Source organism: Centrocercus urophasianus, unplaced genomic scaffold (assembly GCF_019232065.1).
Source record: "Centrocercus urophasianus isolate 14NV4802_14NV808 unplaced genomic scaffold, USGS_Curo_1.0 seq_13, whole genome shotgun sequence".
Lineage (NCBI taxonomy): Eukaryota > Metazoa > Chordata > Aves > Galliformes > Phasianidae > Centrocercus > Centrocercus urophasianus.
In genome coordinates, this window is record NW_024884475.1 from 33965871 (window position 1) to 33981883 (window position 16013).

The following is a 16013-nucleotide window of genomic DNA, read 5'->3' on the forward strand; positions in this document are numbered from 1 at the left end:
AATAAAAAATAGAAGCATCATGATATTTTAGGGGGGGGAAAAAGACCCTTGATGATCCCAGACTTGACTTAGTTAATACTGCCTGCCAGGAGGGAGGCAGCTGATGGGGAACCGTGTGTCCCAGTGTGTCCAGGCTGCTGAAGGAGAAGGTGCTGAGCCAGTGTGCAACACCAAATACACCGCTGAGGCCATTGAAGAGCAGATTTTGGCTCAGAAAGTGTGAGAGAGGAAATAAAAGCTCTCAGTACAATATACCATTAGAAGTGTTTATTCTGCAGAGGTGAAAAAACTAATAATAAGGTGTATTCACATCAATTATTTAAAACAATTCCAGCAAATATTGACTTTGACCTCCCTCACCACCCCCCAACAAAAATGTTTTGAGTGATTAAAATGCATTTTGATTCCTTTTTCTTCAACACCAAGTACTTGTTTATCTGGATTTGCTGTCGTCACATGGGGCAAGAAGGAAAAAAACAAAGAAAAGGCTTGGGCAAGACTGTGAAGTTTTTCCTCAACTCTATCAAGAGAATGTCTTTTGTTTTGAAGTACTACAGAAATGATATTAAGTCTTAGAAAAGTTATCCAGTCACTAGAACATTGATCACTTCAGAATCTGTGTTGTTTGCAAGTCCTCGTTTGGTTTTAGTAGCTTTTCTAGATAGGATAGTGATGGAGACAAATCCATAGGCAGGTCCACACCTTTGCAGTTGCACTAAGAGGATGAACTGGAAGAAAAAAGAGAAAATAAGGACAATATAGGAATTTTCCTGCAAGAAAGCTTTTCTTAAAATAAAATCTTTCAAGCAACAGTTCCAGAGATATTTGAGCTAATACAGTGATGGATAGACTAACATTTAAAGCTAATTTTCATGTTCTGATACTGATGAGGACAAATCTAGTGAGGTGCCTGTATGAGTTCTTAGCCTTTTCAAGAGAGAGTATCTAGTGATAAGAGAGAGAGTGACTACTTTAATGTGAGAGCTGAAATGGCAAAGTTAAATAGCATGTGCAAACAAAGCTGCTCACGACAGTAGTAGTGAACTTAAACTTACTTAAATACAGTAAAATTGGACACTTAATCTCTGCTGATTTATATACCTATGTTGCACCTGTTTGAATGGTATTTTGCTTACCTATTATAAACATCAATTTTATACCCATTATAAAAATAATTTGCTACTGTTGGAAACTAAATAATGAGTTGGGAGTTGAAGTCTATCTTTAAGGTGGCCCAGCTCAGCTGAAGCAAGCTCCTTGCACCCCATTCTTTCTTGGCTGATGGATCAGGAGATGGGCAGTATTCCATCTTCTCACAGGCTCTGCCTGTCATGTAATTTTCATGCACTACTCTGGTTCAAAAGTTAACATAAGCATGGAGGAAGGAGAATGGAAAATATTCAGCTCTTGCCTTCATATTCAGGGCATGTCCTTGCTGCCTTATCGTATCAGAGAGCCTCAACCCATCGGTGCTTTCATTATTCCACATTTTCCTCCCCCAAGAATTTATAATGTCACCATCTTAATTTGTTCTGGGGACACTTGGCAGTCTGATTCCATATCAGAGAGAAAATTTGTTTTATTAGAAAACATCTATAAGCAGTTAATCTGGCAACTTTATTCCAGACCTTGAGAGGTCAATACATAATTTAGAAGTTTTTGGATGCTGCTCTAATTGCTTCTCACTCGAAAAGAACCTCAATTACACAGACTTGGTTTTCTGAGGGCTGAAGTCCTACTTCAGTTATCAAAACTGCTGTAGTAGACCCTGACACCCACATTGGCCTCTGAGATATTCGATTTGTCATGGTCAGAGATGGAGGAGATGGGAGCAGATAGAGACCTGTGCTGTGGGAGGAGATCAGACAGTGCCTTGTGGGGTGCTGGGGTGGGGGATGGTGCACAGCTGGTGGCAGTGACATGACAAGGCTGGCAGCAAGTCAGGAAGCCCCAGCTATGCCACAGCCATGATCAACTAACAGGATAGGAAGAAATTGCACTCCGTAATAGAAATCAAGCTAATGTTGGCTTTCCAGCAGTGATAGGGTGGAGTGAAACTACAGTCATGCAGACTGTGCTTGACGAAACCAGATCCTGGGGCCAGCCAGGGTCTCCTGGAATTAATGAGAAGACTCCTACTCGAGAAGACTCGTCCCAATGGGCAGGAGGTCAGGTTCTTAGTGCAGCAATACTATTTCAAACCTATATAGGAATCAGTATTTCTAAGGCAATGGGAGATAACTGCAGCCCTCAAGGCCTTTGGGATGTGAAACTCGGCGTGATTTACAGCTTGCACCTCATGGAAGTATTGCAGAGACAAAACCTGCAGCTTATGAATAGGAACGAAGGCCCAGAATTATCTTTCAGAGCTACAGCCCCCTTGCCATGAATAAATGTTTCATTTTTATTGCATTTGTTTTGCTGGTCTTTAAGAATTCCAACAATTACATGGTCAGAGATATCAAAGGCATAAAAGAAATCGAGATCATTTACAGCTAGTTCACAAAGGCTCCTCTATAATGTGCTGATCTGGAGAAATTCTGTGTTGATGGGTCCTATTACAAGTGGAAGGAATGAAACTTTGAAATGCTGTTATTTCATCTTTATGTGACACATAATGAAGTCACTTTAAATGTCAGTTTTCAATGGAACACGAGATCTCTGGGTAACGCAGAGCCCATTCAAACCAAAAAAATAACGATGAGATATAAAAAAAGTCCAATGCTTTTTGAGGACATGATGCTATTACAGAATTGAGAGTTGAAAAGATTAAATCCTTTTTTCCTTTTTTTTTTTTTTTTTTTTTTCCCTAGATGAAAAGCTAAAAACAAAAAAAAATGTTCTGGATTCTATGACATTTGCCTCATTTCCTTGAAAAAATCCTGAAACTTTTTTCATGTTTCTTCAGCTTGTAATTTGAGGACTAATTACGAATTCATCTTTTCAATGATGATGAGTCACTTTTAGATGTTTTATATTTTACTTTACATTTTACATTTCAGCTCACCTCGCTTTATACTTCTTCATCTGGACTCTCCCTCTGAACAAGTTGCCTTTAGCAATCATTGACGAGGAAGAGGCAAGATTAATCTCACTCATTTAAAAAATCTACTTTGAGATTAAGTGAAATGAGTCTTAGAAATGTTATTTCCCTCTATCACCTGTAAAGTGAAGTCTCACTTGTGGGACATGAATATCATTTCAGTATTTGAAAGCAAATATGAGATTAGACAACATTTGCCTTTCAGGCTTTCCTATATATTCATGCCTTCCTCTATGCATGTAGGCACTGGATTGGTGATGTTGGATAAGTTGTACCCTGTGGCAGCAGGAGATGCCTGACCCTGTGCCGTTCCCTGCTCTGCTGTGAGTTCTTGTGCAGAAAATGTGAGGCTTGAGGTGGAGATGAGGAGCACAAGGGGCTGTACAGAGACTTGGTGCTGGTGGCACCTCATCTGCTTCCCCATGCAACTCCATGGGCTGTGTGTGGAACTAAGGAGGGCAGGGCTGGCTCCTGGCTCCTCATGTGAGATAGGGACCTGGACCAGGGTATCACTGAGACTGATTAAAGAGCTGAAGGGACATGAAAGGAAGTCAGGTGAAGATTGTTGGGCAATGGTGGAGGAAAACAAAGGACACGTGAGAGGAAAACGTGTCAGCAGGTGGTGCCAGAGGACACTTGTGAGAAGTACCACCGCTATCTTGCCTTTGCTGCGGGCAAAATGCAATAAAAAGATAGCTGTGGGAACCCCTGGGCTTATCGATGAAAAAAATCGTAGAAAAAATGGTGTTGTGATGCATCACCTGAAAGGGCTTGTGTTTAGAAACTATCACAAGGAAATCTGAATAAAGAACGTGTAGCAAAACTTTTGTTTCCTTGAGAAAAAGTTGTTACAAGACTCATGGGCCCAAATATTATTTTTTTACCCAGCTCAAGTTTCTCAGTGAATTTTTGCTCAGCCTTGTCAACCCTGCCCACACAGATCTGACAAGAAAATGTAGTACATAATATTATATTTTTAGTAACAAATTCTTTCATTTCCTTATGGGCACAGAAAAACACAAGTATTTGGAACTAAGTGTATACCTCATCTAGGTACGTGCAATATGTGGAAATGTAGGCATAAAAACATATTCATCATAAATGTGTCTGTGATACACAGTGGATATACTTGTACATTCAACACTGTTAAGATCTACAGGAATACTCTGTTCTTCAATGGTCTTAGTAGATTTTTTCAAAAACTTAATAAATAGCTTGGGTCATCAGAGGTTTTTTTCTGTAATAGTTTTCAGATTGCGACCTGATAAATGACTAACCCATCCTCTTCTTTTGAAGGCTTCAGAGCAAAAACTTTCCTTTCCAGTTAAAATCAAAATTGACAACATTAGGTTGTTGTCAGTACATTTCTCTAATGGCCTGTTCAGCTTTTAAATGGTTTTGATAATGTTTTAAAGAGTCCCATGGCATTATGAAAGAAATATTTAATATAACTTCAGATCTCAGAGCTCTATCACAGCTGCTATAGGAACTGAGCAGATCTGATGAATAGAGAGGCAAAGCAGTCCCATCAAGATGAAAGTGAATGGATTGCGTTCAGATCTAAGAGGAGAGCCACCTTGCTGAGCTGTACACCAACAATACTTGTAACTAAGTAAATAAGGATATGTCTTCTTGTGAAGCAGGAAAGTGTGCAACAGAAGTAAGAACACAGACTGTTGTGAGTTATGACAGGAAATCCAGAAGAATAGGTGTAAGTAAGATCATTTTGTCCAACCATCAGCCCATTGAAGCAAGAGGTAAGAAGAAAGAGAAAGAACAAAAAGCTAGTCTACCTCATTTAGTGGCAAAAATAACAATAGTATATTAATCCTGCATATATCATAAACACGAGGGACTCAGGCTGCATAGTGCTCAATTCCCCAGTGAAATATTAGGAAAACTTGGAGTGCAATTGAATGGAAAAAAAACAACAGGAGTCGACCAACCTCACAATCCAGCGAGAGATGTTCCCATCCTTTGACTGTGTCCTGACAGACTGCAATTTGTCATACACACTGAAGTCAATCTGTCCTACACACAGTTTCTGGTACTTTCTGGTGAACAGAGGGACTAGACTATGCACGAATCCTGTTCTGGGTAAAGAGTAATGCCACATAGCTCCATAATATTTCCTGGAAGCTGACAAAAAGGGTTGATGCTAATAACTGTCAGCACGTGCATATAAACACTTGTTGGTTTTTTTATTCTTTTCTATTGTTGGGTTTTTTTTTGTTTGTTTTTTTGTTTTTTAAAAAAGAAAGAGCATTGTTCACGAGGTCCTCTACTGACGATCACAGGTGAGTCGGAGAAGCAGGGGTTTCACGGTGAAGGAAATGATCCTTGGCTGGACCCCTGCTCGTGTGTGCTACCTGACCTTCTGCAGCTCCTGTCTCAGCCAGGAAGGCAGGGGCTGCCCCAGCCTGTGCAGCAGCTTAGACAGCTCCACGTTGTGCTCTCGGTAGTAGCTTGACAGGAAATCTCGGGACTGTGAGGGGGGAAACAACACAAATAGTCAGACAAGGAGGCAGAAAATGGTGGCAGGTTCGTGCTGCCGTGCAGTGGGGTGCCTGGGAGTTATGCTTGCCTCCTAGGGAGAGCCTTTTCTAGGGGTTCCTACTATTCAGAGATCACTGAAAAATTTTGGTTTTTAGGAATACAAAGCCAGTGATTTTATTTTATTATTTTATTATTTATTTTATTATATTATTTTATTATTACTATTTTTAAAGTGCTTGCTTTAGGATTCAAACATAGCACCTGTATTAAAAAAAAGCGTTAACTTAAATCTCTGTGAAGCCTTTACCTCTTGGTCCATGGGTGGGTATTTTCGACCTTTGCTTTTTCCCAGGCACTTTGTTTTCCCTCCTTCCAGTAACTGGCACCAAAAGCCCTTCTGAGGGTCAAACCTATAAAAGATTATAATTATATGTAGGATTTAATTATGGAAGAATCTCACAGCTACTATAATATCAGAGTTAGCTAACAATTATGGCTGCACACATCTCTAGATGACATAAATAGTGAGAACAGAGTGGGAAGTTGCTTTCCTCTCATGAAAACTTTGGGAATTTAATGTTTTCCCCCAATTCATTTTGAGAGTGGTTCTAGGCAATAAGTTTTTCACACTGTACTTTACCTGTGCTTATTCTGCTAACCTAGCACATAGAGTACACGTTTCAAATGTAGAGCTATAGGACTCCATTGAAGGACAACCTCAGAGATCTTCCAGACTCTTACTCACATTTTGTAGTCTGTTTTTGTTCAGAGGTGTTATCCATGTCAAATGAACGGATCAATGCTTACATTTTGATCAGTTGACAAAGAGCGAAGAAACCTTTGTTGGAGAATTACTGACCAACCCTTTTTGCTGGAAGTACGCACACTGTATTCTCAAGAATATTATCATTTTGCTCTAGAAAAGTGCTCCAGATGGCCAGTAGGAGCTGATAATATTGTAGGTCAGTTCTGTGAAAGAGGTTAAAAAGAGCAATCTGATATATTTAGCAGACTTTGACAGACACAGACTCAATCCTTAAGGATATTTCTAAAGTAAAGTGTGTGATTGGACTATGAAATGATAATAAATCCAATATAAAAATGTTTTATGTTAATTTTTTGAGTGAAATAAATAGTGCTTATGTTTTCTGATGTTTTCTTGTTGTAATTGAGCTCCACCTGAGAAGCTGGTTTGTTCCATATCGTTAGGCCTAAGCATCACTTCCATTCCAAAGAAGGGATTAAAATATAAACATTGTCTTAACAATATTATATGAAATATGCAATTTGATTTTGATGTCTAAAATTCAAAGATATAGGAATCTTAGATTAAGACATTAAAGCACATGCTCACTAAGGAATGAACAACAGTGCTGAGTTCTGAATTTATTGCAGTGGGACTTGCAGCATGCATAAGGCACTGAAACTGAAAAGTTTCTGCTATTCAGCAGATGTTTGAGAAGGATGAAGTATAATTGTCTGGAACATGGAGTTAATTAATTACAGACTACCTTTCTGCCCTGGATCTGTCCATATAACATGGGCATACCTGTGATTTGCTGATGTACAGAACTAATTTCTGGAGAACAGTGAACGTTCTTCACCTTTTTTTTCCTTGCCTAGCCTATTATTGCAAGCCTGACCCTTGTTTCCTAAATTGTTTCAGAAGCTGTATCAATTTAAAATAAATAAATCATTGATTAAATTGATACATTGATGATAGAATCCTTTCTACTTGGCTTTCTCCTTCTGCTCATTGCATACAGAAGCACATTAGCTGGCTTGCATTAATTTCCCAAGAGGAGAAGTAATATAGTATGTGATATAAAAGGAAAACTGCAAAACTGTGCCCCAAACAATATTTCTGCCTCAGACTTAGCATACTGAATATTATTAAAAGAATGTATAAGTTTAGATAGTAGAAGAGAGGGCTTTTCTGGATAGAGGAAAAAGCATCTCAGACTTAATTCAACCTACTGTGTCCAGGTACTGCAAAAATCTCAGGGCTCCTGTAAACATAATTGAGTAGAATAGAAACAGGTGGGAACTTCATGAAACACCACGGACTTCTTTCCCTCTCCTAGCACTTTGCCTGATGATCGCAGTGTATTCCTACCAATGTTATGTGTTAAGGCCTTGCAATATTTGTTCATTTCCCATTTGGGTTTTACTACTTCAACAGGAAGAGCGTGTCCTGATGTATGGAAGAGATGGTGCTCCAGCTGGCAACCCAGTGTGATATGCACTTCCTTGCTCTGTTCACTCTGCAGCTTGAGAAGGCTGGTTCTCTGGTCCTTTTATGAATATTACTTTCCCATGGGATGTTTATGTATTCATGATTGATAATGAACTTATTGCTCGCTAGCATTTGCAGGACTGGATCCTTAGGCTGCTGTGTGATGACTTTAAAACTGTGTGGTATGCAGTTATTAGGCAGCAATGACTGGGAATTATCCTATTACGTTGACTGTTCTAAGATAAAGCCACTACATCATTTAATGCATTTTCATTTTCCATTCTAAATCCTTACAGAGGTGTGGGCTTCCATCACACATTTGCATTCTCAGTGTCTCTAAATGGTGACTGCATAATTTTATAGAACTTTTTGCAATACATTTTTTTTCTGTTCAAAAACATAGGAGATGGCATTTTTTCCTCTACATGTTACTTCTCTGACTTTAATTTAGTTACAGAAAGGAAGCCATATGCATGTAGGTGTGTATTACTAGAGCAAAGCAGAAGGCCCTGCAGATGTGTGGCTGCAGTTGTTTGCGCACCAGTAGTTCAGCTGTATTTCCTCTGCTTCAGAAACTTAACGACTTAAAAAATCACATTCTGAAATCCAACACTTCTCCTCTAGAAAAGAATTTTGGCAGTGCAATGTCCCTGAGAGTCAAAGGGCAGCAGACCTTCAGTTCTCACTTCATGCCTGTAGTTTAAATAAGTATAACCCTCCCACCAGAGACAATACTGAAGACAAATTATAGATGGAGAAGAAACTGTGTGGGGCCAGTGTGGCCTTGGTGGCCTCATTTTTCTGGCAGTTTTCCTGTTGTCAGTATGCAGGAAGGGAAGGCAGATGCTCTCCCTTGTGCCAACCCCTCTGTCATGGACTAGGAACAGCCTTGATCAGGGCACAAGGCTTCTCAGCCCACGAATGTGCCAGGATTCCTCCAGTGCAGCTCTGCTTATGATGACAAGACCCTTACACAGAGATGTTCAGTGCAAAAGCTTCTTACAATTTGCTGTCGGACTAGGAAGGTAGAGATAAATTCAGCCCACTCCCACCTCCACAAAGACTCTGCCTTCCTGCAGGGAATTGAAACATGTCAAAGAGAAAGTGCCACATAGGCCATTAATCCCCTATTCTGGGGAAAGTCTTATCATCCGGGTGGCAAGGATAAGAAATATGATCCAGGCTCATCGTAGCTGCAGTCACTAGTTCCAAGCCAGAGGCTGCAGGCAGTCAATCACAAGGCTTCCACTCTGTGTAAGGACCTTGATTTGGGCTCCTGCAGAGCACCTCAAGTTGCAGCGCTGGTACCCCAGGCAACAAAGAGTTTCCAACTTAAGGTGAAAATCTGAGCTTCCCCCGTATCCCAGGTTGAGGTCTGCATGTAGTGGTTCATAATTGCACCCAAATGGCAGCATACAGATGAGATCCACCCATGCCATGTGCCTGACTGCTGCCAGGGAAAAAGGCAACAGAACTGGCCCAACCACTTATGGAAAAAGGATTAGGGAATGATGTATTTGGTCTGCAATAAAAGCAAACTTTGCAAGCAGATGAATCCCACCATACTGAATGCTGTTCTCCTAATCTGCCATTAAACAGCTACATAAATGTGGTAAAAATGTTTAAACTAATCTTTTCAGACTTAACACTAGGGGGTCTTCAGCTTCTGGAGGATATCATAATGTTCAACAGTGTGATTTGCAAATGTGTGCTGGGCTTGTACACGCACAACTTACATCAACTGAATCCACATATTAATCACTGCAGCTAGGAAAGCAGCACTAGAACCAGAGAAAACATCTTGGGCGTCTGTGGTTTAACACTCAAAGGTAGCAGACATTTTTTACATGAACATGGGCCTTCATTCTGTTCCTAATACAAAATGCTGAGCAATCATTTGCTCTGTATGTTGTGTGAAATAGAATTTGCACATGGAAAAGTATGCAACCTTGCAATTAAATTCTATAATACATGTATGCAAGTTAGGGGAAAACTGAATGCATCTTAAACACAACTTTAAAAAAAATGCTTTTTTCTTTGCAAAATTGTTTTTCTTGTGAGTTTTTCTTGTTGTTTGCAATTAACGATATACTAATCTGTAATTCCATAGAACAGATGATAAAGAAACAGACTCACGTTAGAGCTTCAGAGTAATTATAGTGAGGAGAGACTCCAAGAAACTTTTGCACTTCATCCATCACAGTAGCTGGGTCACTTCTTAACTGCTGTCCATCAATAATTAGCAACTGTAGGGATAAATATGCCAGTCTGTTAGAAACAGGCTGAGGTTAAAGAAAGGAATAACATTATTTCCTTCTTGTTCAGAGGAAGAGTTAGATCTCACAAACCTAACCGAAGTACCAAAGAATTCTGAGTCAGAGAGATAAGGAAGGAATGCAAAAATATTTCAGGGATTTACAGTGTGTCCATAGGAAGTCCGGCATGGAATAAGAAAAACGATACAATGCTTGTGTCTTAGAATTAAATCTTCAGAAGCCAAACAATTAAATGTTCAAAAGTGATGTGGTAGTTTATTTCAGAATTACCATCAGTCTTGCAAAATTGTTAACAAAGGTCTCTCTCTCTCTCTCTTTTTTTTTAAATTTAGAATTGTCATGATGTAAAGGTACATTGACCTGCACAAGCAAATGTTAAGAGTATGCATCCAAAGTCTCCCAGAACCAAGAAGCAATGCTAATAACTATTCTGGACAGACGTGTTTTATATTTATCATGAGGGCTTATTATGAATTATTAAGTTTTTGAGTGCTCAGGCTGAGTGAATGCACATTACTGACTACACATTAGTAAGCACTGTGAGTGCACTCTCTGCGCACCTTATTAAGAATGAGTGCATTTTGTTGTGCGTCTTGTAAAATTAATCACTACAGCTATGCAACATGAGTGGTTACCAGTTTTACAAGAAATATGTCAGTGTGCCCCTGCATGTTTAATAAGAGGTGTGCATTTGCTTTTTGCTGTTGTAGGAGAAGTAGAGAAATCTTCATGAGACATGGCAGCAGCCCAGTCCAGAAGAAAAGAGAATAAGGAGCACAGGTAATGGGGCATGGGAGACTTGGTACCCTGTGCATGCTCCAGATTTCCCAGGACAGACATGCCTATTCTTTAAATACCCTTTAATATTTTTTTCTTAATAGGCAGATATAATATGTAAGCAATGGACCATATACACAGGTAAAGAATGCCCCTGTTGTGTAAGACTAAATCATTTTCTTTAGGTTTATATCACAAAACAATTGTTGTTTGGTAATAGGCATATTTCAGACCAGTTCTTCTCAGAGTATTCAGTCTCATGACTTGATGGGGAGCAGATTAAATCCCCCATGATAACGAAGGAAACAGAGACCTACTACTCCACCTGGACTGTCACAAGTGCATGGGGCCAGGTGGAATCCACCAAAGGTGGAGGTGATTGCCAAGCTGCTTTCCACCATCTATCAGCAGTCCTGGTCAATTAGAGAGGTCCCAGAGGACTGGAAATTTGTCAGTGTGACTTCCATCTTCATGAAGGCCCATAGGGAGTATCTGGGAAATGACAGGCTTGTCAACCTGACCTTGGTTCCAGGGAAGGTTATGGAGCGGATCATCTTGAGTGAGATCACACAGCATGTGTGGGACAGCCCAGAGATCAGGTGTAGCCAGCATGGGTTCACAAAAAGCAAGTCCTGCTTGATCAACCTGATCTCCTTCTATGATTGAGTGACCCACTCGGTGGATGAAGGAAATGCTGTTGACATAGTATACCTCGACTTCAGCTAAACCTTTGGGTCTGTTTCCCACAGTATTCACTTGGAGAAGCTGTCAGCCTGGGCTGGACAGGTGCAGTCTTTGCTGGGAAAAGAACTGGCTGGAGGGCTGGGCCCAGAGAATGCTGGTGAATGGAGTTAAATCCAGCTGGTGACTGGTCATGAGTGGTGTTCCCCAGGGGTCAGCATTGGAGCCTGTCCTATTAAATGCTTTTATTGATGACTTGGATGAGGGAACTAGTACAAACTCAGCATGATTGCAGACAACATCAAGGTGTAGTATCAATCTGCCTCAGGATAGGAGGGCTCTAGAATGCCACAGGAATATGTATATATCGAACCAGTGAACTGAGGACAATGGGATGAAGTTCAACAAGACCAAGGGTTGAGTCCTGCACTTTGGTCACAACAATCCCATGTAACACTACAGGCTTGGGGTAGAGTAGCTGGAAAGCTGTGTGGAGGAAAAGGATCTGAGAGTGTTGGCTGATGCTCACCTGAACATCAGCCAGCAATGAGCCTAGGTGGTCAAGAAGGCCAATGGTATCCTGGTTTGTATCAGAAATAGTGCAGCCAGCAGAAGCAGGGAAGTTATTGTCCCTCTGTACTCAGCTCTGAACTGTGTTCAGTTTTGGGCGCCTCACTACAAGAAAGACACTGAGGCCCTGAAGCATGTCCAGAGAAGGGTAGCAAAGCTGTGAAGGATCTGGAGCACAAGTCTTACGGGGAGTGGCTAAGGAAATTGAGATTGCTAAGTCTGAAGAAGGGGAGGCTCAGGGGAGACTTTACCAATCTCTACAACTGTCAGAAAGGAGGTTGTGGTGAGGTGGATGTCAGCCTCTTCTCCCAGGTAACAGTGAAAGGACTAGAGGAAATGGCCTCAAGTTGTATGGGGAAGCTCAGCTTGGACATTCGGAAGAATTTCTTCTCAGAAAGAGTGGTCAGGCACTGGAACAGGATGCCCAGGGAGATGGTGAAGTCACCATCCCTGGAGATATTCAAGGAAAGGGTAGATGTAGCACTTAGGTACAGAGGTTAGTTGGCAATATTGGCAGTAGGTGGACAGTTGGTTTAGATAGTTCAGATGATTCTATGATTGTATGATATTGGTTAGGCCTATATGTTTATGTTAAATGTTCATGGAAAGGTTTGTAAAAGACAATTCAATAAAACATCTGAAGGAAGATGGAGCCAAAGATAGAATCCATTACTGAGGAAGGCTAATTCCCTATCAGCCTCAAATAAATGTGAAATGAAATAAAGTGAGTGGGAGGGGGAATTGAATTTGTGTTTTGATAAAGCCTTGGCATTTTCTGGATGAATTTGGCAAAACTTCCTACAGTGTCTCATGCTACAAATGCTTGTTTCTTGAGACCCAGAAGCCTTGGCAATCCTGGAAGGAAGGTCCTAAGTCACTCATTGACTCCCTTTGGCTACAGGCCAAAGAGTTTTCCTGTTGCATCTTAACCAACAAAGAAAGAAAAATCAAAATATTTCTGGTAAATGCTCTGATATTGACAAATCTGCACTTCATAATGGCTAAGAATTCCAGTGGGAAGCATCCCGTTACCTCTATCAATGAGGCCAGTACTCATTGCAGGACCTTCTGCAACCTTGGTGAACTAACAGATTGGAAGTTACCTGTGAAGCTGGGTAGTGAGTTAGCCATCGTTCAATGTGGACAGCATACCATCCAGGCATCAGACACCTCTTCTGGAGAGTCCTTGTCTCTGAGGGTGCCCAGGGGCTTGACGTAATGACTTCATAAAAATTGAATTTCAGAGCAGTGGGGTCCTCATGAGAGCGCTGATGCTAATGGGAGATATTTAGTCACACATCACTATGACTCTGAAGATTAAGCCATGATCAAAGAGAAAAAGAGGAACAAATTGCTCTGGTACTTCTAACTCCCACAAAGAGCAAAATCACGACTCCTTACAGCCTCCTTCCCAGTACATCCTATTACTCCCCACTCAGAAGGCACAGTTCAGATTTTACAATGTGTGAGAGACAGAGGTTGTGCCTGCCCCTCTCTGCACCTCTGTCTACTCCGTGCTGGAGCCAGGGGTGAGAGAAGAGCTGAGGAGGTGCTCAGCCAAAGGAGATGCAGTGTTTTACTGCTCCACATCTCACATCAGCATCTGTACAGATGCAAATTAGAAAGGGTGCAAATTGCAGGTGTAAGCCACAGTATCAGAAATATTGTACTTTATGCTTATTGCAACAATATCTGTATCCATTTTAACCTCATTTTTAGTATTTCCTTCATTTCTGTAATCACACCATATTTTGCATACTAAAATATGTCTTTAAAAAAACAGTGTACAGACTTTCTTATGGAAAGGTATGGACATGATAAAAGACATGAAAGAGCATCCTAGAGTTTCCTTAAAAAATTAGTATGCTTTGTTTTATTTCCACACAAAGAAAAAAAACTCTCTACACTACTCTTCAGACACATCTCTTTTCAGTTAGGAGGAAACTTTAGAAGACATTACATATATTTGCACACTACTCCATGTTACTCAGCTTGCAAGACAGAGGACTAAATGAGGAACCAGATTCTCAGCATAAAAAGCTCTGATTTCTAGCTAGGCTATGCTCATTTTCCCCCATGCATCTCCCTGGGCGAGGAACATTGCTTTTCCTCTATGTAGTGTCAAATGTAATTGAGATTAATATGCTTGTTTACAGCTAGTGGCAGCTCTGTGCTGAGAAGTTTCATCATTTATGACACTGGTGTAACAGGTGCCAACTTGCAAAAGCTGACATTCAGCATCCTTCCACTTTTACACAGTGCAAATAAATCCTGTTCTCGCTCAAGGGCACAAATTCCCCCATATAATGGTCATCATCCCCCACTGTTGATTTCACTGTCTGTTTCTTGAAGGCAATGTCCATACCTGATACCAAGAATAGGCACGGTCAGATGGGTCGATGAGGATGGTGATGATCTTGGCCTTGGGGATGAGAGAAGCTGCTCGTTTAGGAGCTTCCTCAGAATGAAAATAGTTGGCACTTTTCTCAAAGAGAAGGTCGGTGGTGGTATTGGAAGGAGTGGGGAAGAAATCCATGTACCTGGGAGGTAAAGAAATTAATTAGAATTAAAAGGGTCATATGCATCTGCATCTCATTTCATGGTAGGTCAAAAAGTAGATTTTCAGACATAATTCATAACAAGGAAAATTAAATTTTTCAGCTCCAGAAATGGAATAGGGGGAGCAGATTCTGGCTCTTGGATGGTACTGGTAATAGCTAAATTCTCCATAAACTCAGGTAATTAGGTTTTCCCTTTGATGGATGGGATTTTTCTAATAAGTTCAGTGTCACAAGGAAATTTTTTGCCAATTCAGTTTTAGCCAGAGAAAAAAAATGAGAGAAGCTTCAAAATGCAAACCATTTAGTTTTAACATTGTTGAAATATTTCATCTTTGAACTGACAAATCTTTTTGCCATTTTCAGAAAGCAAGATTTCAAATTTTGGCTTTGATGATCTTTTCCATTGACATTTGATTTGAAGTAAAAATGAATAGCATAGAAAGTTTAATCCAAAGACTGAAGAATTCAGATGGAGGCATTTTTTGGTCTTATTCGTTTGGCTGAGTACTCCAGAAACTTCTGTTTTGATGTGGCAGGCTGTTTTTAAGAACTTTCTACTGAAACAAAGTGTGTAGGACCTTGCTCTGTGCGCAAAACTCTGCTGACATTTAAGCCTAGCAGCCAATCCCAGTGAAATGTGCCAGAAGAGGTCTCAGCAAGGCCAGCTTCTTTGTGTGCACAGTGCTGCAGAGGAGAGATTCACAATCTCACATGGTTCTTAGGGAATAAGGGCTGCTTCATGGGTATCCACAGCACTTCAGCCCTGCCATGCTGGGAGCCAAGCCCTGATCCACCAGCCTTGCTCATCCCACTCTTTCTCCTTCTTGTGTAGTATACCATATACTCTGTGATATCTATGTGTGAGCTCTTTGCTTACACACTATGAAAAATGAATGAGAAGTATTTCTTTCTCCTCCTTTTTCATGACAACTCGGAAAAGATTGATCTGTTTCTGTATAATGTGATGTTTGTCTTGTATTTTGGTTTTCGTATAAAGATGAGGAGTGTAATTCCCCATGGAAACAAAAGCCTTACAAAATTTTTTTCTTCAGCAAAAACAATAAAAGCAATGTTTAAAATTTATGAGAGGAGAATCAGCTGAAAATCTTTACGGTGAGATTTTTTTCTTCTCATGAAAAGCCAATTTTTACTTAATTAAAAACACTGAAGAAAAAAAGTATAATTCATCCATTTCAAAATAAGTAGTTATGAGATCACAGAGATGTTATTCAGAAAACAACCATCCTATCTGTGCTTGCTGTTGTGAATAGAATAAAAAAATTGTTACTGCAATACTCCTATGAAGAAAGGTTGAGGGAACTGGGCTTGTTTAGCTTGGAGAAGAGAAGGCTTTGGGGAGACCTCATTGTGGC

At 40.4% G+C, this 16013-nt stretch overlaps 1 protein-coding gene across 3 annotated transcripts in view; it reads right to left on the minus strand.

The window, feature by feature from the left end:
- Positions 1-334: 334 nt before the first annotated feature.
- The window catches only part of NDST4 (N-deacetylase and N-sulfotransferase 4), a 158185-nt gene continuing 142506 nt past the window's right edge, over positions 335-16013 (minus strand). For all 3 annotated transcript variants that reach the window (XM_042812441.1, XM_042812442.1, XM_042812439.1), the window contains 6 exons: positions 14445-14619; positions 13183-13353; positions 9912-10021; positions 5847-5949; positions 4990-5528; positions 335-728 (listed from right to left, as the gene is read on the minus strand). In XM_042812441.1, coding sequence (XP_042668375.1) covers positions 5409-5528; positions 5847-5949; positions 9912-10021; positions 13183-13353; positions 14445-14619 — 679 coding nt within the window. In that variant the 3' untranslated portion in view covers positions 335-728; positions 4990-5408. The remainder of the gene's footprint in view (positions 729-4989; positions 5529-5846; positions 5950-9911; positions 10022-13182; positions 13354-14444; positions 14620-16013) is intronic.